Genomic DNA, 27,242 nt, shown 5'->3' on the forward strand with positions numbered 1-27,242 from the left:
ACCCCTCCCTCAAGGCAACGGCAGCCACACCACACACCAGGCAAACGGGCACACCGACGAGCTCCGCGGCTACGGGATATGGGCTCCTTCCACTGCCTGGGATTCTGACTCCGCGCCATCAGGGACGGTGTCTTCACCAAGCTTCTGGACGATTCAACTGGACAGCCAGGTTTGCAATGTCTGCACCTGATCCGTCCTGTCCACGGGTGGCGGTAATCTTGCCTTCCCAAGTTTTAGCGTCCTTCATTTACAAATCAAAGACAAAACTGACATTTTTACTAAAACTAGGATTAAGGCTGGGCAGAATGAAACCCCCACCCCCACCTTACTTTTTTTTTTTTTTTTTTTAAACATTACAGACAAGGGGCGTGGAGGACAAAAACCTTTGAACTTGTAGGATACTTGTGTTAAGAGAAGACTGGGTGTCTGGGTGGTTCAGTCGGTTAAGCGTCAGCCTTTGGCTCAGGTCAGGTCATGATCCCAGGGTCCTGGGATCCAGTCCCCCATCCGGCTCCCTGCTCAGCGGTGAGTCTGCGTCTCTCTCTACCACTCCCCACTGCTTGTGCTCTCTCTCTCTCTCGCACATACACACAAAAATAAGTAAATAAAAAATCAAAACAGGGAGAGAGAGAAGCCTATCATGGTCTGAGGATTATCTTGTCATCTCTGTGCTTTGAGTGCCTCCTTTTTTCGGGGAAAGCACATTTATTCCAGCTAACAGATCCAGTCTGTAGTTTGTCGTTAAGGGGACTGGAACCCGTGGCAGGGGAGGGGCGGGCATTAACCTATTGTTTTCCCAGGAGTGGAATTCTGCTGGTCCCAGTCCCTGTCCCAGTCCTGGTCCCTGTCCCGGTCCTGGTCCCAGGTTCCAACATTTCATGGACCAGAAGTATGAAGAAATTTCTGGCAACTGGATGATTTTAGATTGTTCCCAGAGGAGAAACTTGAAAACTCATTGCTAAAGAAGTAGGTCATTGTCCAAACAAATAAAATTAAGTCTGTTTGTGAATCTGGGAAGCAATGAGTAAATACAAGCGGTACCTGAGCCACCCTTTTACTCTTCAACTTGTTTTCCCTATTATGAATCATTTTTTAAAAAAGATTTTATTTATTTGACAGACAGAGATCGCGAGTAGGCAGAGAGGCAGGCAGACAGAGGAGAGGAAGCAGGCTCCTCGCCGAGCAGAGAGCCCGATGTGGGGGCTCGATCCCAGGACCCTGCAACCATGACCGAGTAAATTTATCAAGGGCTATCAAAATTGTAAATGCAGGGGTATGTAAGGGGCGCAGACAGTTATGTGTCTGCCTTCGGCTCAGGTCGTGGTCTCGGGGTCCTAGGATGGAGCCCGCTTCATCAGGCTCCCTCTCAGGGGGGGTGGGGAGTGGGCAGGGGGCGGGGCCGGTTCTCTCTTCCTCCACCTCTCAGCCTCCCTCCCCCCAACCCCGCTGCTAATGCTCTCAAATCAATCAAATCTTCAAGAAAATTTTAATTAATTAATTTTTAAAAATTTACTTGACAGAGATCACAAGTAGGCAGAGAGGCAGTTAGAGAGAGGAGGAAGCAGGCTCCCCGCTGAGCAGAGAGCCTGATGCAGGGCTCCATCCCAGGACCCTGAGATCATGACCTGAGTGGAAGGCAGAGGCTTTAACCCACTGAGCCACCCTTGTGCCCCCCAAATTTTTTTTTTATCTTTAAACGCATATAAATGCTTTGAGCAAGCAATTCCACTTGCAGAGATCTTCCCCCTGAGATCTGCACACATACAAAGATACCTGAGCTCGGACAGTCCCTGTGCTACTTCAATACCGCGCAAGACCAGGAAAATGTCATGTAAACACAGGGGGATTGGTTAAACGTTTATTGTACTTCAACCCATAAAGGAAAAACATATGTAGTCATTAATAAAAACAGTGGTAAGTCTTTATGTCCTGATATGAAAAGATATTCCAAACCTAAATAGCAGAACATGCATGATAATGATTTTGTTAAAGGAAAAAACATGGGGCGTGGCACGGGGCTGGCTCCGTGGAGCACGCCACTCATTCACACCACATGGTGCAGATTACTTTTTTAAAAATTGGGGCTTTTGTTTATACACGGGTACATGCATCAAGTTTGGAAAGAACATGCAAGAGACCACCAACATTGGCTTCAAACTATCCACAGTGAATGTCTGGGGATGGAGAGGTAATAGAAGACTTATTTTTTATCATACTCTACACATCAAAGTCCTCAACATTAACATTTTTAGAAAAATAAAATATTAAGGGCACCCAGCTGACTCAGTCCAGAATGCATGTGACTCTTTTGTAGGCTTTTGAGTTTGAGCCCCACACTGGATATAGAGATTACTTAATTTAAAAAAATCTTAAAAAGAAATAAAAATAAACATTAAATAAATCCTGTTATGCAATGCTTTTAAGCAAACATTTCAACAATAAACAAGAACTTCTGATCTTATGAAGATGATGATTCAAGGAAGTCAGATTATAGTCAGTTTTCAATAACTTAATTATTAAGGTTAAGAAATAACAGAGGGATGTATCACTGAAATTATTAGATTCTTAACCTCTTCCCCTAAATCCTTTTATTAGATGTACTAACAAGTAGGAAACAAGAGGTTGATCATACAAAACCCAACACTTAGAATCTCTAAGGTGCTAATTTGCAAGAAAACCCTCCAAAATCTAAGCAGACAAGTCAATTTTAATGACAGATTTTGAAAGTTTATGTATTTTTTAAAGATTTTATTTGAGAGAGAGAGAGAGCACAAGCTGAGGGAGACAAGCAGGCTCCCAGCACTCTGGGATCATGACCTGAGCCGAAGGCAGATGCTCAACTGACTGACACACCCAGGCGCCCCTTGAAGATTTAAAAGTTCACATTTATAATAGACAGTGCTTCTCCCAAACACAGCTTTTTTGTATTTTTCCATTATTTTAAAATGAAACATCGTAAGTTTTAATTTTTTCAGGTTATAAGAGGGCAAAGAATTGGGTTCAATGATCTTTAGTTTGGCTTTTTTTTTTTTTTCATGAGATAAAAGTACTGAATATCTTTTTCTCAGTGCTATGAATTCTAATTTCTCAGTTCATGAGTAGACTACAGCAGAGAGAAGTACAGAGGCCAAGCAGGAGAGCACCATTTAGCTTGATTTCCCTTTCGGTGGTATTCTATAATCCTTAATGCGCTAAAGCTGATGGAGACAAAGAAATAATTTCATAATGCCCTTTTTTTAGTTTTTTTTTGTTTTTTTTTTTTTGACGGAGAGAGATCACAAGTAGGCAGAGAGGCAGGCAGAGAGAGAGAGGTGGAAGCAGGCTCCCCGCTGAGCAGAGAGCCTGATGCGGGGCTCGATCCCAGGACCTCGAGCCCCAGGACCTCAAGACCTGAGCCGAAGGCACAGGTTTTAAACCCCTGAGCCACCCAGGCGTCCTTAATGCCTTTTTAAAGCAAAACATGTTATCTCTGTTTTATCGATTATCCTATAAAATACCAAATTAGAACGATCCTTATTCTAATTGCTTTCAAGTGATCGAGGCAGAGATTAGCCAACCTGAAGTATATCCAAAAGGATGCATGTGAGAGGCGGGTTCATCCCAACAGTATTTTCAGGGGGAAATCTCCAGTGATCTCACACACATTCACTAACCTATGCAATCCCCACAGGCTAAACAAATGACCATCCTCACCCCGACCTCTCCAATGTCTGGAATCTGTTCTACTCAGGAAGTAGCCCCTCTTGTAATCGGGAGGGAATCCATAGGAAAACAGGCAGCCACACATCCAACACACCACTGTTAACAAACGTGTAATTCTCTCCAAACCCTAAATCCTGGCCCTTTTGTTGTAAAACTGATCCATGATCACAGTAAGGCCACCTACGTCCTCCATTCCCAGTTTGTAAACAAAAGCGGGAGAAAGCATCCCCCCCCAGGCTGGGAAGAATTATGCAGCTGATCAACTCAACGGTCTGTTTTAGTGCACGAAGGGCAAAGATATCCTTAAGTCCACCTAAGTCCACCCATCGGATGATGGATTCTTCCATTCGAGTACATGTTTATGTTCCTTGGTGATTCCCAGCTCTTGTGACGAAATGGAACCGTTAACAGAAGGACAGAAAAAGTCCCCATCTCCCCACCTGCCAAGGACATTGGCCTGAAGGTTACAACCGATCACTGCTCCATTTTCAGTCATTGATGGAGCAAAAAATACAAAAAGGGTAGGTAATTCAGAAAATTATGACTGTCCAGACTGAATGTGGAACCTGGCTTAAGAAATCAAGGTTTGGGGGCACCTGGGTGCCTCTTGTCATTATTAAGCGTCTGCCTTCAGCCCAGATCATGATCTCAGGGTCCTGGGATCGAGCCCCACAACCGGCTCCCTGTTCGGCAGGAAACCTGCTTCTCCCTCTCCCACTCCCTCTTTCTATGTTCCCCCTCTCGCTACGTCTCTGTCAAATAAATAAAATCTTAAAAAAAAGAAGAAAGAAATCCAGTTTGCCAGACTCTCCGTGAGATTGTCATTGGTCACTCCACCCTCTACTGACACCAAATACTCTTTCAAAGACAGACTTTTAAAACCGCATGATGGGGATAAGTGAGAGGCCTTCTTTACTGCTTTCATTTTCGTGGTCTAGTAATTCCTGTCCCTGCAGAGGCCAAAGTCTCCAAGTCTCGAAATTCAACGTAGCAAATAATCGATACCGTTCTCCCCCAAAATTTACATGTGTAAGATTGTAAACGACTGACTGGAAGAAAAGGTTCCTTCCGGGGCGCCTGGGTGGCTCAGTGGGTTAAAGCCTCTGCCTCTGGCTCAGGTCAGGATCTCAGGGTCCTAGGATTGAGCCCCGCATTGGGCTCTCTGCTCGGCAGGGAGCCTGCTTCCTCCTCTTTTTTTTTTTTTTTTAAAGATTTTATTTATTTATTTGACAGAGAGAAATCACAAGTAGGCAGAGAGGCAGGCAGAGAGAGAGAGAGGAGGAAGCAGGCTCCCTGCTGAGCAGAGAGCCCGATGCGGGACTTGATCCCAGGACCCTGAGATCATGACCTGAGCCGAAGGCAGCGGCTTAACCACTGAGCCACCCAGGCGCCCTCCTCCTCTCTTTCTGCCTGCCTCTCTACCTACCTGTGACCTCTGTCTGTCAAATAAATGAATAAGACCTTAAAAAAAAAAAAAAAAAGAAAGAAAGGAAAGGTTCCTTTCATTTTATTGAACTATACCGGATAAAGCCAGGACTTGTGCCTCAGTGCCCCTAAAATGTTAGGCTTCAATAATCAATTTCTTTTTTCTTACATTCCATATGATCTGATAGAAGTGATACTCAATTAGCGTAAGGTCATCTTAAGTCTGAGTACTTAACTCGGTAAAGGACAGGTAGAGAGAGAGAAAGTAAACTGGATTATTAAATAAGCAGCAGGCATCTGATACAAACATCATTTAGATAGAAAAAATGTCGATAGCTTTGAATTAATTAGTGATCAGCATTGGGGGGGGGGGCGTGTATCAGTATAACCCCCCAAATGTCCACATGCCCACTCAAGAAAGCTCAAGATGCAAATCTTAACTAATTTAATGTATAAAGTGGTCTCATTTGAGCCACCCGCAATTTATACTGTTCTGTCTATTCGACATGAAGACAATTTAAAATTGCAAGGCAAACAAGCCACTGTATTTCTGGAGAGCCCCTACAGAGTTTACTGCCGAAATAGTCACTTGGTCTATTAATAACCGGACCTATCTGGTGTAGTCACTTTCTGATACCGGAGGCAGACCATGAAAATGACACGGTTAAACTGTAGACAAAGTCGATGGCCCAAAATATTCCCCAACTTGACAGCGTGCAATCAAAACCAGGCAGCATGCCACCTGTGGCGGAAGACGTGCGCAAACACAGGCACGTCCCCTGCCCTCGTGGAGCTTCCAGAACGAGGACAACAGTCAAGTCACTAACCTCCCGAACGTGCCGCTAACTGCTGGGAAGGACCTGCGGTGCTACAGGAGCCTGCAAGAGGCAGATGGGATTACTCAGAGGTCAGCAATTGGGAGTTCCACAGGGTGAACAGGAGAGGTAAGAGCTACGTGCTGAGTCATTCTTAATTAGGGATTTCTTTTTAAAAGGACTTTTGAAAACCTGTGTAATTTTGCTAGCTGAAATGAAAAACGACACCATTTTCCAAGGATACATATAAGTGTATTGATTTGTCTCCAAATTGATAACTGGGCAGTATGCCAAAAAGCTCAATGATATTCTAGATGTTATTTAAGTCAATTTTTTTATAAAGGAGGATGCTTGGCTGCTTCAAGATGGTGGCGCCTAGAAAAGGAGGAGGAGAAGGTTATGGAAGAAGGACAAAAAGAGAATGGAAGGAGTATTTTTAAAGGGACAAATTCAAGTTTACCAGGAAGGAATTGAGCATTCTATTCCAGCATGAATTGTTAAGATCTGAAGTAGTAAAAACCAAGAGAAGAACTGTCCCCAATCGCAAGCTTTTGTCAATTACACCTTAAAACTACTTTCACTACTGGATTCTAAATACGGGGTATGTGGCCCCTTGGGCAGTAGTTGGCATCAGAAGGTAATGTGCGGTTAAGTATTAAAATGTCACTTAGACCTCAGTAAGACTGCACCTGACTTATGCCCAAAGCTTAGCCCCTGTCTTAGAAAATTAGCTTTCTAGCAGTCTGTACTTGGTAGCATCTACAACTCTAGGGACCATGGGTTTTACAAGTAGTTATTAGTTAAAGACTAGAAGGAATCTAATTAAAAGCAGTCTCTCAGCCCAAACTAGACTAGGGCAGCTAAAGAGGTCAGGGCAATGAGGTCACAGTTCTGTGAAATTTACCCAGATTCTGGTGGGGGAGGGGATGTTTTTCACACTGTAAACATCTGAAGTTCCTCACATTCTTTATCCTCAGATAAAACACAGGTTGTAAACCCACATAAAACACGGGGCTTTAAAAAATATGTATTAAGTTACCCACCACCTTCCCAACCCAAGTAAAACACAGGGTTTTTGGAAAAAAAATAGTAAGTATGATAAGTTATCCTCCATCTTCCTACAAGGATACGGCAAAACAGATTAGGTGATGCCTTGCTAATGAAAACACGTGCTGGAAAAACAGATCTAGAATGCAACGATCCAAACAAGTCCCAGTCTTGGCAGCTTTTAAGTGGCCAAGAGTAAATTATTTCAGCCTTGAAAGACTCAAGACTATAAAATACAAAATTTCTAGGAGGCTCAGCACTTGTCTCCATAGACACAGGAGCGCAAGCAATCCTCGCTGAAACCTCTGACCGCATCCTTGGAGAACTTCTAACTACTCCCCGGGTAGGTTTACCCCTTGAGTCCACAGGCAATGCACGGAGCGAAAAGGAGGACCCTGCCTTGTTGACGGAACCTGTCATTCCTTTTCGAAGAGCAGCGTCTGCCCAGGTTTTCTTTGGCTCGGAGCGAGCTACACCCCAGGCTTCCTCTGCATGGGAAGGCGGTGTCGGCTCGAGCCGCTGCCGCAGCAGGGCTGGGTACCAAACCCGCTCTCTCCAGGCACAGCGGGTGCCAAAGCCCAGACACGGCGGGGAACTCACGGGTGGCGGCCTCGCCACGCTGCGACACGGGTCCTGGCCCCAAAGCGGACTTTCCGAATCCGGGAGGAAGAAAGAGGGGCGGGGGGCTCAGGACCCTCGGCGGATGGGTCACTGCCCACCCCACCCCACCCCACCCCCGGACTCCCCCGCGCAGCTCCGGCATCTCGGGCATCTCAGGGCTGGGTCGCTCCCACCGGAAGAGTGAGGAGAAAGGCTCGGTTAGCAGGGGGCGGGGGGCGGATTTTATTACTGCGGATGGCGCAGTCGCCTCCCCCGGAGACCCACGACAAAGATGCAAGCCCGCCGCGCTCGCTGCTGCTCTGGTCCCACCCCGACGCGTGAGACCCTGGAAAGCCAGAAAGAGGGGTGCGTGCTCCCGAGTTTGCAGATGGGCTGGACGGGCCGGGAAGTTCTCGCACGCGGAGACCAGGGAGACCACCCTCCCCCACCCCCGTCCCCGGGGCAGGTGGCCCGGCGCGCCCGTACCTTGGTGGCGGGGTCGGCGGCGGCGATGGCCGGGTCCCCCGGCGCGCTGGGCGCCGCCTCCGCCGCAAGGCCGCCGCCGCTGGGCTCGGGCTCGGCCGGCGTCGCGCTCCCCGCCTCCGGCTGCTCCGGGCTCCGCTGCTCCGTGGAGCTCCCGGCACCCATGGCTCTTCTGCGGTTCTCCCGCGCCCCGCTGCCCGGCTACACCTTCCCCCAAACGGCAGGAACGTGGAGAAGAGCGAGAAGCCGTGCGCCCGCGGGGTCCCGAGAACGCCTCCCGCTCCCGCGGTCCTGCTCCGAACGCGCCCGGACTGCGAATGAACGAGACGCGCTCGCGGCAAACTCCTTAAAAGAAAAAAAAAAAAAAAAAAAAGCCACCTCTTTGCCTCCTCCTCCTCCTCCCCCTTGTTTTTCCCTCGCTTCATCACATGAGCCCTGCCCCAGACACGCCTTGCAGCAGCATCTCCCCCCAGGCTGTAGGACCAGAGGCGCAGCCCCAGCCTCCAGCCAGGGTCCAGGCGGCCCTCCCACCCCGACCCCCGGGCGCTTCCCATTCCTAAATGGGGACACGAGCTGGGGGCGTGAGATGGGGGGGGGGGGACGACCCAGGGTTGCAGAAGGGGAGAGGAGGGCAGAAGGCCCCTCGGGGAGATTGGATTTGCTGAGGTTTATTCAATGATTGATAACCGTCTGCGGCAGCTCACTTTCCATCCGCCCAGCAAGCGAACCCAAATCCCCAGTTGCTTTCCTTCAGCCTCGGTGAGCCTCCGAAGGCTGGTTCCTGCCTCCTCCCCAAGAGCAGGAGAAAGGCGAGCGCTCCTTGGCTTCTGCGGAGCCTGACCATATTAGGGCACCTCGCGTGGCAGGAGCTGGGAACCGAGAGGTTAATGCAGTCAGGCCACGGATGAGGTGGGCCAGGCGGCCCCACGCTCGCCTATCATCCGGAACCAGTGATGTCAGGCGATGCCATCAGCGACACGGGCTGCCCTCCTTCCCCGGGGAATTCGGGGGAGTGAGACTGTGACTGGAAATGGGCCTGTCCTCTTTCGAGGGCGTGACGCTGGAGGTCCAGGCCGCTTCTCCCTCGCGCCATGCTGAGACATGACGACATAGACCTGTCCACGGGCCATGGTTAATTCTCCGTAGATGCAGGCTTCAAGGGGATCGGCCTAAGTGGCTCGCCTTCCTACCCTTCATGCTCCTGAGTACTTGTTCCATGAAAACACAAGGCAGCCAACCATTATTTGAAGGAAATCAAATTTTCAGCTGGATTACTTGGCACGCAGGCGTGAAGGTGGTGGGGCCAAAAGAGAAATTATCCCCAGTTTTCAGTGGCAAAGACTTGCCTTAAATTTCACAAATAGTTGGAAGAATGAAGTAACTTGGAATATCGACCCCGGATACCAGAGAAATATCCCCTGCTCAGATTTCCTACAAGTTAGTGCAGAATTGACGCAAGCGGATAGTTCAGTAGTAGAATATTTTGTGCCTGATTAACTGTGGCTTGTAGTATAATGTCATATGGTTATCTAGCATAAAATATTTCTACATTTAGCATTATTTGAAGAAGCACATGAAGGCCACCTTCTCTAGAATATATTGCTTCTTAAGCAGTATTACGCAAAATGGCTGGTTTTCATCATTTTTAAGCATTTCATCCATTTCAACTTAAATTGTTTACTACTTAGGAAACATCCCAGTACTTACTATGTATGTGCTAGACGCTGTTTAAAGCACTTTGCATAGCTCATCATATTTAGTCCTCGAACCAACTCTATGAGGTAGAGCCTAGCATTCTCATTTTACCAGTGGAGTGGAGGAAAGTAGACCCAGAGACATTAAATCAGGTGCTCAAGATTTCACAGCTGGTAGGCAGAAAAGAGCAAGGATTCTTCCTACACTGAGTCTCTGTTCAACATCTCACTCCCCTTCTATAGGAAGCTTCCAGTGTGTTCTCTCTTCTGAGGAATATCTGTGAAAAAGTGGCATTTAGGCCTCACATGAGGGTTAAAATGCTATTAAAGCCTATCTGAGAATGACTAAGGTCAGCACATATGAAAATGTATCAATATGTAGTACAGACACTATCAAAATGTCCCATTCTGTGAGATGATAATTACTCAGTTCTTGAGAAATTCTTAACAAAGCTTTTCACATCCAGCTTTCAAATTTTCAGAGAAATATTACAAGGTCAAGGATTTCAAGCCAACACTATACAAGCCACATCATCAGTGTCGGCCTAGATTAGCAACTGCTTGCTTTGTGTTTATTTTTCAGGCCATGAAAATGTTCATATGATTTTTTTAAAGCAAAATCCTTTTTTTTTTGGATATTTTATTTTTATTTAATTTATTTATTTAAAGATTTTATTTCGTTATTTGAGAGAAAGAGATAGACAGCACAAGTAGGCAGAGAGGCAGGCAGAGGGAGAGGAAGAAGTAAGCTCTCCATTCAAGCCCAATGCAGGATTCTATCCCAGACCTTAGCCCAGTGCAGCTGCTTAACTGACTAGGCTACCCAGGTGCCCTAAGATTTTATTTTTATGTAATCGCCACACCCAATGTGGAGCTCCAACTCACAACCCTGACATCAAAACGTCACATGCTCCTCCAACTAAGCCAGACAGGTACTCCAGCAAAATCTTGTTTTAAGAAATAATACACTTTCTAGTCCTCCCTCATCTGCCTGAAAAAGCTCCCGGATAAGCATATTAAGAATCATGGGCCAGGGGCGCCTGGGTGGCTCAGTGGGTTAAGCCTCTGCCTTTGGCTTGGGTCATGATCTCAGGGTCCTGGGATAGATGCCCACCTCAGGTTTTCTGCTCAGCAGGGAGCCTGCTTCCCCCCATCTCTGCCTGCCTCTCTGCCTACTTGTGATCTCTCTCTGTCGAATAAATAAATTAAAAAACAAGAATCTTTAAAAAAAAGAAGAAGAAGAAGAAGAAGAAGAAGAAGAAGAAGAAGAAGAAGAAGAAGAAGAAGAAGAAGAAGAAGAAGAATAGGCTCCTGGGGCACATGGGGGGCTCAGTTGGTTAAGCGTCTGCCTTCCTTTCAGGTCATAATCCCGGGGTCCTGGGATCGAGCCCTAAATCAGGCTCCTTTTTCAGTGGGGAGTCTGCTTCTCCCTCTCCCTCTGCCTGCAGCTCCCCAGCCTGTGTGCCCGCTGTCTGTCTGTCTCTCTCTCTCTTTCTGTGTCAAATAAATAAATAAATAAATAAAATCTTAAAAAAAAAAAAAAAGAATGACAGGCTCTTTTGGAGATTCACAAAAGCACCTTTGGTTTCTGGACTTCCCAAAGAATCCTTTTCCATCTTACTTGTAAACTGGGGAGCTACTCTCTGTTAAGTTATTTTTATTAAGAAGAGTAGTTCTACTATTTATTATCCCCAGCAATGCCATGTCCCCACCTTTTGAACATACCACTTACAACATTCAATATAATAGGACATACGCTATTCAGAACACTACATTCATTTCTTACATTCATCCATTTTTTCCCTAAGATCTCATTGTTTTAAGCAATCTCTACACCCAACGTGGGATCAAACACAACCCCGAGATCAAGAGTCACGTGCTCTACCACTGAACCAACCAGGTGCCTGATTCCTTTCTTTTTCAACAGCTGTCTATCCAGTGCCCATTCGGTGCCAAGACTCTGAATCAAGTCACCAAGGTTTGCTTTTCTAGGGTTTTGGAGACACCTTTAGAATTGCCTAGATTAGTGTCATCGATAGAGAGGAAGACAGCTGTTCGCAATTTTCCACTTCTCAGTCCCGGGCTGTCGGTTACCCCAATTTCTCGCCAGCAACCCCTTCTCTCCCAAACAGCAGGACACAGGTGTCCCACACATTCTCTCCCATGGGGCAGCTGATGGTAGAGTCGTTTCTCTGTGAGAGTTGATACTCTCATAAAAACAGCCTGAAATTTCTCAAAAACAAATACACACAGCCGGTACAGCAGGCTGAACTTGTACGCTTCATGTCTAACTTCTCCAGAAAGACGGGTCACACGAGATGTACCAATAAAAGTTAAAGTCCTAACTAGGCATCCTGCGCACACACCAAAACCTCTTTGACTATGTTTTAAATGAATTCACAACTGTGAAACATGTTATATCAGACCTAATACAGCCCCTTGAAAAGGCAATCATAATTATAATTATTAAAACAATTTAAAACCAACCCTTAACTCTACCCCCACAGATTCATTCTCTAGCTACAAAGCCTTCAGGCAATTTCACTTAGAACAGGGAAACTCTCCAACCTTGAAACTACCACATATACCTTCATTGTATTCTCTAAATAAGAAGCCTACTTTTTTTCTGAGCTAATTACTTAATCAAGATATCTAAATCACCTAAAAACCCAATTCCTGCACTTCCCTCTTGCATTTACTAACTATAAACCAGAAAACCTAAGAATTAACAATTTTACTTTATTCATGACTTACTAATCAACATTCATTCATATAGGAGCTACAGAAAAAGTTCAATGTACTGATGAAGGTCAAAGGTCAACCACCTATAGACCTGCATCATAAATACAGGCAAATGCTAAATTTCTCAATTTCAAGAAATCTATTTCTTTGGGTTAACTATAAAGCCAGCTCTATTAGTTTCATTCACTATGATTTAAGATTGCCTTCTGGCCCAAATCTAAGATTATACTAAAGTAGCAAAAAAGATGGTGGTGTGATTGATATATATATATATATATATATATATATATATATATATATGGCATATAAAATACATGTAAAAAATATAATATATAAAATAAATATTATATATAATATGTATATAATATATTTTTAAAGTTTTTTTAATTTATGTATTGGGGCACCTGACTGGCTCAGTCAGAGGAGCATGTGACTCTCAATCTCAGGGTTGTGAGTTCAAGCCCCATGTTCAACGTAGAGATGACTTAAATAAAACTTAAAAAAAAAAAAAAAAGCAAATTCCACAAAGAACAAGTTCGACATACCTGATGTAGCTGAAGTTAGATCAGGATGTGTCTAATATAAACAAACAAATGAATACAACTGAAATGCAGTCACCTAGAAGCCAGGATAGCTTTAATTCCTCCTTTTTCTAGAGTTAGGCTTCTCTCCAGCCACTTATGAGTGGAGTCCAAGATATAGTGAATTATTTGCCTAAGATGGAGAGAGATTTCTCTGGGCATATTTTTGGAAGACATCCAAAAGTATCTGGAAGGTTCCTATTCCCCAGAGCAGACCAAGTTACCTTAATCCTCTTACCTTCAAATCACTTCACAAATTCTGCACAGGTTTTGTATGTATCCAATATTTTAAAAAATATATTTTAACATATTAATTCAATAGACTTTTATTGAGTCGAGTACCAGGTAAAATGCTTGGGACTTTTCAGAGCTGAAAACTTGGGTTTCATAAGTCGACATTTGCTGACTTATAAAAGATGTTAGAAACACACATTGTAAATTGTTGAGAGATTTTTATGTTCCTCTATGAACCTGAATACCTTTGTGAATTTTTTTAAAGACTGCATTTATTTATTTTTAAATAAACACTACACCCAGTGTGGAGCTCGAACTTACAACCCTGAGATCAAGACCAATAGAACCAGCCAGGCGGCCCTCGTTTGTGAACTTTTAATCTCAGATCTACAATATTTTTGTTGTCTTTTTTTTTTTTAAGATTTTATTTATTTATTTGAGAAAGAGACAGTGAGAGAGAGGACAAAAGGGGAGAAGAAGGTCAGAAGGAGAAGCAGACTCCCTGCAGAGCTGGGAGACCGACCTTGGTCTGGATCCCAGGACTCCGAGACCACCACCCGAGCCAAAGGAAGTTGCCTAACCCACTGAGCCACCCCGGTGCCCTATTTTTGTTGTCTTTAACATCAAAAAATACTTCAGTATTTTTATTGTTTGTGATGAGCAACGAAATGACCAATGGTTGACCTTAAGAATTACGAAAAGGAAATGCACAGGAGATGTTGACTATTTTATATACAACTCCCCTCTAAATTCTACTTGATGGGTAGTGAGATTCTGTATTCCTGGGCATTGGTCCCAATTCTGTTGGCTGCTTTTTTTCTTTTCTTTTTTTAATGACTTCTTGTCATTCCTACAAATGCAGTATCTATAGGAGGGGTAGCTGTGGTAAATTAGAATAAAAGATAGAAAATCAATAGTGAAACTAGATACACTTTCCCTCCCTTCCCTCCCGCCAATGTGTGACTTCATTACAACTTCACTGGGAGCATAATCAATTACATGAAAAAGATTCCAAAATCTGCAGCTGCTTATGCTACTAAATCACTGAAAACTTTGAAAAATGAAATAATCACTTGGATATGTTATTTTGAATGTTATTGAGCTCTTGAGAATTCTTTGAAGAAATTATGAGTAAAATATTTGAAATTCAGTTTCTATGAGAGAACTGGAAACACTGATTATTTCAGAGTGCAAAATTACGGGGTGTTTTGCTAAGTAAAAATGACGGGTTAGTGAAAATAATACCCAGTGAGTGATTGCCGTATTCAGTATTTGAAGTAAAACTGTACGGAACAAATCCCCTGATTGAAAGTTGCCAACAGTCCCTTAGAATATTTTTTTCACAGTTTTATTGCAGTGTAATTAGTGTAGAAAGAACTGCATACATTTAAAGTATACAAGTTGATGAGTTTTGGTAAAAGCATACATTCTTGGAATCTTCATCATAGTCAAGATAATGGGCACAATCATTTACCCAAGAATCTCTCCATGTACCCTTTGAATTCCTCTCTCCAGCCCCTCTGGTCCCCTACTGCCTTCTCAGGCAGTCGCTGGTCTGCTTTCTGTCACTACAAATGGGTTTGCATTCTCTAGAATCTTATAGAAATGTATAGACATGGATATTATATAGGGACATCTGGGTGGCTCAGTTAAGCGTCTGCCTTCAGCTCAGGTCATGATCCCAGGGTCTTGCTCTGGGGAGATGGGGAGTCTGCTTTTCCCTCTGCCCTCACCCCTTGCATGGACGCGTGTGCTCTCACATTCTCTCAGATAAATAAATAAAAATAAAATAAAATTTAAAAAAATGGAATCATCTGCTTCATATGTACTTTACTTCACTTGACTTTTCTTACTTAGCATAATTATATTGAGATGCATCCACAATTATACTGAATTATTTAACATTTAACAATAGTTATGGATAATTTTATTTATTTAAACTTTTTTTTTTTTTTTTAATTTGACAGAGATAACAAGTAAGCAGAGAGGCAGGCAGAGAGAGTAGGAGAAGCAGGCTCCCCACCAAGCAGAGAGCCCGACTCGGGGCTCAATCCAGGATGCTGGGATCATAACCTGAGTCGAAGGCAGAGGCTTAACCCACTGAGCCACCCAGGTGCCCCGTTATAGATGATTTTTATTTTATAAAAATGTTTTTTGCTTATATGACTTCCCTAAATATTCAGTAATGAATATGTATGAGATTTTTCCCTATAATGAAAATACCGAGGCACATATGAGTGATATACGAATGTATATCCCATTGAAATCCAGACAATAATAAATCAACTGGCATTTGAGCCTGAATTATAGCTGAAGGCAAATCCATTCTGTATTTTTTTTTTTTTAAAGATTTTATTTATTTATTTGAAAAACGGAGATCACAAGTAGGCAGAGAGGCAGGCAGAGAGAGAGAGAGAGGGAAGCAGGCTTCCTGCGGAGCAGGGAGCCCGATGCGGGGCTCGATCCCAGGACCCTGAGATCATGACCCGAGCCAAAGGCAGCAGCCAAAACCACTGAGCCACCCAGGCGCCCCCATTCTGTATTTTAATAAGTTTGTATTCACTTTACATGCTTTTCCCGCTTCATATCATTACTCTGAGTATTGAAAAGATTTTGGGGGAAAAATGATAACTTAATTATCTTCCCATAATAGTTATTAGCTTGGCTGGGAATGATGCATTTTTGGCGATAATTCTAAATTCATATAGTGATAGCGGAGGTACCAGTGTAAGTTGTCAATTTAGGGGGAAAATATTCTGGAAAGTATAGTCACATACCTTAAATGTTGTTGTATAGCAACGTAAAATGATTTTTAATTTCATTTATTTAATTTTGTAAAGATTTTACTTATTTATTTGTCAGAGAGAAGAGAGAAAGAGAGAGACCAGCAGGCTGAGGTTCGAAGCAGGCTCCCTGCTGAGCAGGAAGCCAGCCGCCCACGGGGCTGGGAGCCCTATCCCCAGAACCCTGGGATCATGACTTGAGCTGAAAGTAGATGCTTAACCCACTGAGCCACCCAGGCATCCCTAAAATGACTTTTAAAAAAGTGTATCTTAACTAGTATTACTAGTATCTTAACTAGTAATACTCCTCCAGATCAGGGCATGTAAAGTTGTAAAAATTATGACATTTTAAACAATTTTGACCATTACAAAATTTGACAAAAATTATGATAATTATGATCATTGCAAATCAGTATTGATACTAATTTTTGCAAATTAGTTATTGCAAATCTGTTATTGATACTAATTTTTGCATTTATTTATCAGATATCTAAAATAACTTAGAAAACTACATTTACAATATCATCTCAACTTGATAGGATAAAAGCTGAAAACATATATATATATATATATATTTAATGTATGCATATATGCCTAGAAAAAAGGCGAAAATGTTACTATAATTCTTTCTAGCTGATAAAATTTAAAATGACTTTTTTCCTTCATTATGCTTGCTTGTTTTTCCCCTAATTTTCTTTCCTTTTTTTTTTTTTTTAAAGATTTTATTTATTTGACAGAGAGAGAGAGAGAGAGATCACAAGTAGGCAGAGAGGCAGGCAGAGAGGGAGGGGGAAGCTGACTCCCTGCTGAGCAGAGATTCCAGGGAGCGCCGCCCCCTCCACCCCCGCCCCATGCTGGGCTGGATCCTAGGACCCTGAGACTATGACAGAAACGGAAGGCAGAGGCTTAACCCCCTGAGCCACCCAGGTGTCCCTCCCCTAATTTTCTACATTGAGTATGTGTTACTCTTGCCAACAGAATAAAAAGCATGTAAGAGATTTTTTCATTACCCAAGGAACACTAGAACCTGAAGGATGGAAGCTCATATAGTACATTACAACAACCCAGTATACCGTATTTACCATATGGAGTGATAAATTATGCTAATAATAAAGTTTCATAAAGAAGTAGGCAGGAATAGTTCTCAAACTTCGCTGCAGACTGGAATAACTTGGGATATTTAATGAATACGGATGCCTGCATCCCAATTTACCGCTGCAGCTTGGGTACTGAGGTTGTAAAAAGCTTTCCCGGTGATGCTATTAGGCAGCTGAGATCTAGAGCAACTGCTCTAGCTTTGAACTGACGTTCTGGGTATGGCCTGGCTTCTTGATGGCATTAATAGTCAGCTAAGCAAGGATATGGGAGAAAAGCAATTTCCTTTCAGGATAGTTTTTTTTTTTTTTTTTTTAATGATACTAGGAGAAGGGAAGTCTGTGTTCTGGAATCATCGTAATTATATATATATTCAATCTGTTGCTCATAAGGAAGTCAATCCACTTGGAAGGTTCCCATGTAGGACCTCTTGGCAGAATGAATTTTATGTTATATTGGAAACACCTTATAGAAAGACCGTACTTTTTAAAATCACGCCAAAGAAGATGGTTATTACAGTACAGAGTTACAGATAAGTATAAAATTATCTACATGCAATTATATACTGCTTATCATATTTCTAGGCAGAAAACCATTAGGTTATGAAATACTGAATATTTGCTCCACAGTATAGAATTTAATCACTACAGAAAATATTTGGTCTAGCCAAAACCCACATGCCTGGAGTCATGAAAATAATCAGAGTGTGAACTGATAAATATCTTAACTAGGAATAAATTGAAGAGAGGCAGATCAGTTGATCTAACATTTCTTTTGAATTCCTTTAAGCTGACATGCTAAATGTTTTTAAAATAAATGTAAATTAATTTTATAACAATTTCAATAAACCCATTCAAATATGCACAACTGATTTTTCACAATTTGCATAAGTAATCCAATGGTGGGAAGATAGCCTTTTCAAAAAATGGTGCTGGAACATTTAGTCATCAATAGGCAAAAAAAAAAAAAAAAAAAAAAAAAAAAAAAGTTAACCCTGACCTATATCTCACACCTTAAAAAAAAATTAACTCAAAATGGATCATGGACTTAACTGTAAAACATAAAACTGTAACACTTTCTTAAAAGTAAGAGAAAATCTTAGGATACAGAGCTTGGTAGAGAGTTCTCAGACTTGACACAAAAAGCATTAAGAGGAAGAATGGATAATTGAGAGTTCATCAAAATTTAAGGTTTCTGCTCTGCATAAGACCCAGTTATGAGAATGAGAAGACAAGCTCCAGACTGGGAGAAAATATTTGCAAACCACAAATCCAACAAGGACTAGTATCTAGATAGAGATGGAATCCTCAAAACCAACAGTAAAAAACCCCAAACAATCCAATTTTTAAAAATGGACCAAAGATTCGAAGACGTTTCATTCAACGATAGAAACAAACCACAGATGTAAAATGTAATCTGCATGACTCTCCAGAGAATAATGCTGAAAGAAAACTGCAGATTCCCCCAAAGTTACATACTTTTTAATTCAAATTTATAAAACATATCTAAAATGACAATTACAGAAATGTAGGCGAGCTTAGGGGTAGCCAAGGGTTAAAGAAAGGTGGGGGAGGAGGGAGTGGGTCTCGGGGCAGCAACAACAGGGATCCTTGGAGGAGAAAGCTCCTTACCTTGGCTGTATCAATGTTAATATCCTGACTGTGATGCCTGCTCCAGTTTTGCAAGATGTTACCCCCAGGGGAACTGGGTGAAGGGTATATGGGATCTCTGCCTTATTTCTTACAACTGCACGTAAATCTATAATTAACTGGGGGGAAAAACAGCTTAATTAAAAAAAAAAAAAAAAGAACAATATATTCTGTGTTCTCAGATGGGCTAAAATTAAGATCCCAGATACCCATTTTTATTTAATTTCCAGTCTCCTCAACTTTCCAATGTGTTTAAAATACCTTTTAAAATGAAACCTAAACCAAATTAGATGTCAACACAGTGTTAAGAGGCTGGTATTTTGTTTTGCTTCTAGGCTTTTTAACTCTACAGCAATCAGACTTGATAACATACAGAAACAATAGATTCCCTGGCTCTTGCCCTGCTGTGTAAATACACCCTTTTAACTCCTTGGCTTCATCTTGCCAATAAAGAAGGAACGGACCTACCTGTAATCATCTTGGCCAATATCACTTCCAAGTTCTCCTGCTTTCCAGGGGTCTTAGAGGAACCAGATCAAACAAGAAATGGAGCTCCAGAAGCAGTCCCAGGGAGGTCAGCGGAGAGCAACATCTCACATTAAGAACAGTTTCTGGAAAGGTCCCTGCCTTTTCTGCTTCCCTCATCACCGATGTTTAGCAAAATCCAAACTGGAATCTAGCAATATCGTATCAGATATCAGATAAAGAAAGAGAAGAGAAAGCAGATAAAGAACGGGAGGGGGCCCATCCATGTTTAAAAATGTTAATTTTCCAGGGTCACCTGGCTTGTGCAGTTGGTTGAGTGTGGACTCCGGGTTTTGGCTCAGGTCACCATCTCGGTCCTGGATCCGGTGTAAGATTCTCCCTCCCCTTCCAGTCTGTGCCTTCCTCCCCTCCTCTCTCTTAATAAGACTTTAAGATGTTAATTTCCCAGGGTAAATTTCACTTCAACAAAATTGACCATGGTTTATATTTTCTTTTCTTTTTTTTTTTTTTTTTAAGATTTTATTTATTTATTTGTCAGAGAGAGAGAGAGAGAGCGAGAGTGAGCACAGGCAGACAGAATGGCAGGCAGAGGAAGAGGGAGAAGCAGGCTCCCTGCAGAGCAAGGAACCCGATGTGGGACTTGATCCCAGGACGTCCTGAGCCAAAGGCACCTGCTTAACCAACTGAGCCACCCAGGAGTCCCTGGTTTATATTTTCTAGCTAAAAAAAAAAGTCCATATCCTTTTTTGGCCTATATTTAATAACAACTGTTATATATTTGCTTGTCTAAAAATATTTACAACTTTCAAGTCAATGCAGCAAGGTATTCTCCAAGATTGACAAATCGATAATGCTTTATAATTATATTTTTTTCAAAGATTTTATTTATTTATTTGACTGACAGAGACCACAAGTAGGCAGAGAAGCAGGCAGAGAGAGAGGAGGAAGCAGGCTCCCCGCTGAGCAGAGAGCCCTATATGGGGCTCGATCCCAAGACCCTGCAATCATGACCTGATCCGAAAGGCAGAGGCTTTAACCTGCTGAGCCCCCCAGGCATCCCAAGAAGCTGATTTTTGAGCAGAGTAAAACATAGACACTAGCAGCAGAGCTAGACTTATTCCCCAAATGTCCACAAGAGATGAGTTTTTACTTTCCACATTTCGTTGTATTCAAATAAAATGGTTTCTAGACACTCCGGAGATATGCAGAGAAAAGAAAATCCATCTCAGCCTCTCTTCAGAATAATAGTATTCCTAATCTATGTGGCTGAAGAGAGAGGTAAGAAGATTTTTAGAGATCTGAACAGTTTAAAATAGCTTTTTTTTTTTTTTTTTTTTTTTTGCCAGTCCAGGGAGGAAAACACTGAACCATCTCTATTCCTGAAAAGAAAGGGCTGAAGGTACTAATTCACCGTTTGTCTCTAGTTACAGTGTTTCTTGGATGTTCATGAGATGGTTTGGTGTGAAGAAACTAGGCATTAAGTTGAAGAATGATTGCCTTTATTATTGAATAACTTCCCTCTTATCGACAAAATTTTTCCCAGCACAAGTTGCAAAAGCAACTCCTCTCAGTGTGTTATCATCCCCAAACTCAAAACCACACAGATAATTAAAAGGGAGTCTCTTCTCTCCCACCCAAGCCGCATTTGGGATATTCCGGAAAGTGGAACCAGTTAAAAAAAAAGGGGGGGGGGGCTTGGCTTTCATTTTCATTTGCCTTCTTTTTTCCTAAAGCTGCAAACCCCCAGTGTTTCCTGTGCCTGCCTCTTTATTTAGTTTGCTCTGTTCATATACTCACCCTGGAAATTGCTGTTCTGATTTGAAGACCCTTATCCCTACCCATCCGACCCCAGCCACCTCCTTCTGGCTTCCCCGCTCCTGTGTTACCAGTGTTCCGCACCCCCAGCCCCGGGATCCCAGCATCGGGGGCACTGACTTGCCCTTCCAGGCACCTGCAGCACCTCCAACAGAGCAGCCCGATTCAAGGGTCCCGGAGCCCCTAGGCTCTTGGAGATGTGAGATCAGGTTTGGGTCCCCCGTAAGGTGTTAGCGAGGAGAGGGGATGGGGGTAGGGCAGCCTGGGACGTCCCATAGACAGAGAAATTTCTCTCTAGATAACCTGAAACATTTCAAACTGGCCCATCTGTCTTTTTTTCTTTTCATGAAATAGGAAAATGGAAAACGTGATTTACTTCACCAACCAATGTGGGCTCAAAAAAAAAAAAAAACGACATCTTGACCGATTCTGGTTGAGGACTCTGTCCCGGGAGCAACAGCTGATGCACAAGGACCAGAGATGGGTTATTAGTGGCTTAGCCCCTTCCGGAACTTTCTGGAGGAAGTATTGGTGAAAAGAAAACGAATTACAGCCAATTTAATCTGTCCTTTTTTGGGAGAGGGAGAAGCAGACTCCCTGCTGAGCAGGGAGCCCAACGGGGGCTGGATCTCAGGGCTCTGGGATCATCACCTGAGCCGGAGGCAGATGCTTAACGACTGAGCCACAGGTGTCCCTATATATCTTAAAAAATAATAATAATAATAATAATAATAATATAGTTCTTTCACTCTGGTGCCCCCTTTTAATCTGTCCTTAAGACCAAGAAAATGAGAATAACTACTTATTTTGAAAATAAGCATCTGGCTATGACCGCTGAAGCCCCTTTATTTCAGATAACCTCATCCAGTTGCTCTCTGGGCTTATTGTCAATTCCCACTAATACAAAATTCTGAGATTCTCTAGGAATTTTTCATGAGCAACTATTCTCAGTGGGTACAAGGGTGCATCTCAGAGGGCTTCCCCTAATGGGCAGGTTCTCAGAGGTACAGGAAGAATTATACGTTTATAACCTCATACTATCTAAATTACTAATTTGAATATATGGTGGGATATACCTAATATATTAGTGCCATAGCACTATAAATATATATAAATATAAATATGTATACTGGATCTGAATGCTCAATTTAAAAAAAAATTGGTGGTATATACAGTCAGTAAGCCTAGAGACCGTGCTGCTAAAGGCGGAGGAAATCTGTCTTCTTCACTCAGACCCATAGCCATGACTTGTGGTTTATAACCAGAAATTCAGAACTGTCATAAGTGGCTCCCTTTTAATTCATTTATACATCCCATGGCTCCTCAAGGGTGAGACCACATTTTATACATTTTTGTTTCCCCATGACCTAGGACAGTCCTTGAAAATGTTGGAGAATTGGGGGGTTCCTGGCAGACGCCCACCCTTGCTGACAGCTTGAAGGCCACCTCACCAGAGACCCGGAGCCAGAACCCCTCAGCTGAGCCCTTTCCAGGTTCCCGATCTCCAGAAACTGTGAAATAATAAGTGTTTGCTGTTCTAAGGTGCTTAAAAATGCTCTGTGTTTGGGTTTCAAGGACGAAGAAACCACATTGGAATCGGCAAGGGCAAGAATTGTCAGATGTTTATTAAAAAAGGTGGCGGATTCTTACGACGCTTAGCAAATGCATATTCCCAGTGGTCACTAGACCGGAGCCGAGATCTTAGTGTTTGTCATGTCAGTTTGGTGACAGCTGTGCCCCGACGGGCTGCCCCACTGTTTTGTTTCCAACGTGACCTGGACGGAGCTCTCAGAAGCAGATGTATGAGGAGGAAATGAGCTCATTGAATAGCAGGCAGAACCGCAAAACAGTTTCACAACCAAAACGTTGCTGTGAAGAGGACCTGACCGCAGAGGCAGGATCAGTGGTGATATCTCCACATGCAAACAGAAATTCAGGAGGTGCTCTGTACGAACCGGTTTAAATAGGACTGGAGGTGCCCTGCCTTTTTCTTGTATTCAGGGGCTGCATGAGAGGCTCCAGAAGTTTAAAAGATGTTGCCAAAACAATACCTATTTTCAGAGCTAAGAGTGGAGTTGCAAATATATGTAAATTTAAATACTGAATTTTAATGTGGAATTGTCTTAGGATCGGGAGACAGTTCCCTGGAGATGCCAGCAGCATTTGGAACAGCAACTGGGGTAGGTAAACCACGGAAGGGGTGACGTCACCAGCGGGCCCAGCAGAAGTCAACAGTTTATCCCAAAGAAACGGAAGCGCAAAGCACCATAAACGCAGTAACTAAAATCAATATTTGTAACAGACACAATAGGTTGGCTTTGGGATCTCATTATTTTACTGAAAGAAGTGCCTTCCAACATGTCTGGTTTTCGAATATGAGATAAAGACAGGAGAAGACCTTTTCTGGCACTGTGTTCTTTAATAAAAGGTGGCCCTTTATTTATTTATTTATAGTTATGATTTTTATTTTTATTTCATTTTTTTTTTAAGTAGCAGATCGTTTTTGTCTTTTTTAAAGATTTTATTTATTTATTTGATGGAGAGAGAGATCACAAGTAGGCAGAGAGGCAGAGAGGCAGGCAGAGAGAGAGGGAGAAGCAGGCTCTCTGCTGAGCAGGAAGCCCAACTCGGGACTTGATCCAAGGACCCTGGGATCATGACCTGAGCCAAAGGCAGAGGCTTAACCCACTGAGCCACCCAGGCGCCCTTTATTTTTATTTGTAAGTAGGCTCCACTCCTAGGATGGAGCCCAGTGTGGGGCGAGGCTCGAACTCACGACCTAAGATCAAGACCTGAGCTGAGATGGAGTCCAGTGCTTAACCAAACAAGTCTCCTAGGCATTCCCCGCCCCCTTTTATTGTCAGGGCAAAATGAAATTGGAGATCTCTTAGGTTAAACTGTTATTTTTATTTTTTATATATTTTTAAACTGGCCCTGCATTTTTGTCTCATGTTTCATTATTGCATCCTCTGCAGTAGGTGTCTGTGAAGAGGTCTTTGTCCTTGCCATCCTCTGTGCACTGCAGGTAGACAGCACTGGTCCCCATCCCCTGGAGGTGGCTTATGGCTCTGTGCGTGTCCAGGAAGCATCTCCCCTCCTACGAGGGGACTGTTAATATATTCCAAAAGAATCCAGCAACATCTTTGTCTTTACTCCACTGTCCTAGCATGAGAGATGACGGAGGCATCTATCTAAACATTGGGTTAGTGTCCCTCCTTGGGCTCCACAGATAGTACCCCACCCCCTCGCTCCTTAATTCTCTTCTTGGACACCTGGGTGGCTCAGTCTGTTAAGTGTCTGCTTTTGCCTCAGTCTGTTAAGGTCCTGATCCCAGGGTCGTGGGATCGAGTCCCATAGTGGGCTTCTTGCTTGCCAGGGAGCCTGCTTCTCCCTCTGCCTGCCGCTCTCCCTGCTTGTACATGCACGCTCTCTCTCTCCCTCTCTGACAAATAAGTAAATAAAATCAAAAATCTTTTTTTTCCTTCTTCTCTTGACTTTTTTTTCCTCATGCAAATGTTTAAATCTACTTTTTAAAAGATCTTATTTATTTATAAGAGAGAGAGAGTCCAGCAAGGGGAGGGAGAGGGACATGCAGACTCCACGCTGAGCACGGAGCCAAGCCCGGGGCTCAATCTCATGACCCTGAGCTCACGACCTGAACTGAGATCAAGAGTCTGATGCTTAACCAACTGGGCCACCCAGGAGCCACTGAATGTCATGAACAGCCTGAGGCTTGAACTCAAGACCGTGAGATCGGGAGCCGTAAGCTCTACCACCTGAGCTGGGCAGGCGCCCTAAATCTATTCTAGGTGGAAAAATATTAACAACCAGTAAGTGCCCTTAGAGCTCAGTGCCTTTAGACCCCCCTTTCTTTCACAGTCAAGTTTCTTGGGCGGATAATCTCTACAGCCTATTGGTCTCCGCCTTGCCCACCAGCACCCCTGTACATGCTGCCCTCTGGCCTCAGAAACAGAGACTGCTCACCCTTGGGGAGAGAAAGAGAGGGGGGGTCTGGGTGGGATCTGGTTTCTGGCTCCCTTTCCTCCAGAGAAGCGACGCAGGGGCCTGTCGCGGGGATGTGGGAGGGAGTGTGCAGGTTCCCCTGTAGCTGGTTGGGTCTTGACTGGGCTACCAGGTCTGCTGAACGAACTGGTGGGGGTTCATTCTGATGGTGGGTGCTGTGTGTCCGCTCTCCGCTTTGGGAAGAACTGGCTTAGCAGTCTGACATTTTAAAGTAATCTTTCAGTTTGGTTCAATTGATCACCAAGACAGGATTTTAAAAGCTGAAATAGATTGCTAATCGCTTCTTTAAGAGGAGCACAGATAACCTGTGCTCCTCTTAAAAAGAAGAGAAGAAAAGGCACTTAAAATAAGAACTGAGAGTTAGGGATTTTTTTTGCCAGGGAGCGTTAACCTGGAACAGCACACAAATGGTGACGTTTGGATGGCACCTCCCTGGCAACTTCTAGAAAAGCCTTCTCTTCTAGATTCTTCTTCTGCTTCTGCTCTAACCTGAGGCTCTTCTTAGGACTTTGGCTAAAACCGGAAACGTGACTAAGTGACCCTTTGGGGTTTTAATTTAATAACAGCAGAAAGGTCAGAATAGAAGCTTGAAGAAGTCAGTGCCAAGATTCTCACAGGGCCTGTGTTTGTGGCTGATTTCCAATGAGAAACCGAGGAACTTTTGCTGTAAAGCCACCCAGGAGGAGAGGCGTCTTAACTGATGAACATCTCCCAGCCCCGCTGAGTAGGCGGGTCCTCACCGGATCCTCTGGAAACACTCCCTGTGGCCCCGCCTGCAAGCCCACACGCCTACTCCACCGAGGAGGACGCAGAGCAGAAACGCAGGCTCCCGTCCCTGGCGATCCTGTGATAGGGCTCCTCAGGATAGGAAGATGGGGTGGGTCCCAAGCTGAGGGGAAGGCTTATTGAGAACAGGGGCAGGAGGCAGGGAATGAGCAAAAAATAAACCTGGACTCAGTCTCAATTAAGTTAAGTGTCAGCCACCGGGAAGCAACTTGAAACAGAAGGCAAGAAGCCCGCAGGCTCTTAGGACCCAGCCGCGCTGTAGGGCTATTCTTAGCCTGGGTTTTCTCCCAGCCCAATCTGAAGCGGAAGTTAGACTGAGTCTTCTGCCTATAATGAAGGGCCCCTGCCCCCCACCCCCACCCCCAACCATGTTTCAGATTTTCTGTTTGGGTATATCCTGGACATAACAAAATATGTCTAATGCATGCAACCAAAAGCTTGTGGTGAGTTGGCTAGCATTGCAATTAATAGGAAGACGAGCAGAGGTTAAATAGAGGTCAAACTGCCTTTTTTTTTTTTGTTTCTAAAGTCCTTACTCCTTTCCTTTTTTCTTTTTTAACTGATTCTCCTAGTTAATCGTCAGAGTTTTTGTTCTGTTTTTGTTTTTAAGCCTCTGCAACTCGAACTGGATGAACCTTTAATTCTTTCAAATGTATACAATCACGGGGGCTCACATCTGCTACCATGTACAAGTCTCACTGTGTGGTTGCAGTGACTATAAATACTTCCTTTAAATTGGTATAATTTCTAAATCAAAATGTTCTGAAACCAACGGGAATGTTTATCCTTCGGTAAATTGACTACGGTTCCAACAGCCTTGTTTGTCCTTTGATTTTGGGAAGGAACTTTTCTTCATCAGTAACACTGGCAGGTTTTGTCATCCTGAACCCGGTGTTGTGGACTGGTGGGATCTTCGGGGGTCTTCCCTGTCCGATCTGGGCAAGTCTCGCTAAGACTGGTTGGGCGGCAAAGAGAGGAACAGCAAGCGTGAGCAACAGGGGTCCGGCAGCCAGGTCCCAAGTGCCTACAATGGTGTGAATTTCATGGGCGGAGTGATAAGGTGGATCCGGCTGCAGCCAGAGCTTGAACTTTGCTGTGGGACGGACCCAGCTCTCCCACCATGTGACTTTGGAGGAATTGCTTAATGTCTCTTTGTTAGGAGTGAGTTGGACAGTTCGCTAGTCAGGGCCGGGGTCCCCCACAAGAAGATACGGAGTCAGGACAGCTAAGATCAAACAGCACTGACATCTGGTTTTGCAGTTGAGACAAGAGCATGCTAGGA

At 43.6% G+C, this 27,242-nt stretch overlaps 1 protein-coding gene across 1 annotated transcript in view; it reads right to left on the reverse strand.

Moving 5' to 3' along the window:
- AKAP12 (A-kinase anchoring protein 12) overlaps positions 1–8,412 on the reverse strand; it is a 98,059-nt gene extending 89,647 nt beyond the window's left edge. The window contains exon 1 of the mRNA XM_082730073.1: positions 8,076–8,412. Coding sequence (XP_082586199.1) covers positions 8,076–8,237 — 162 coding nt within the window. The 5' untranslated portion in view covers positions 8,238–8,412. The remainder of the gene's footprint in view (positions 1–8,075) is intronic.
- Positions 8,413–27,242: the final 18,830 nt, after the last annotated feature.

This window comes from Mustela nivalis, assembly GCF_964662115.1.
Source record: "Mustela nivalis genome assembly, chromosome: 5".
NCBI classification, from domain to species: domain Eukaryota; kingdom Metazoa; phylum Chordata; class Mammalia; order Carnivora; family Mustelidae; genus Mustela; species Mustela nivalis.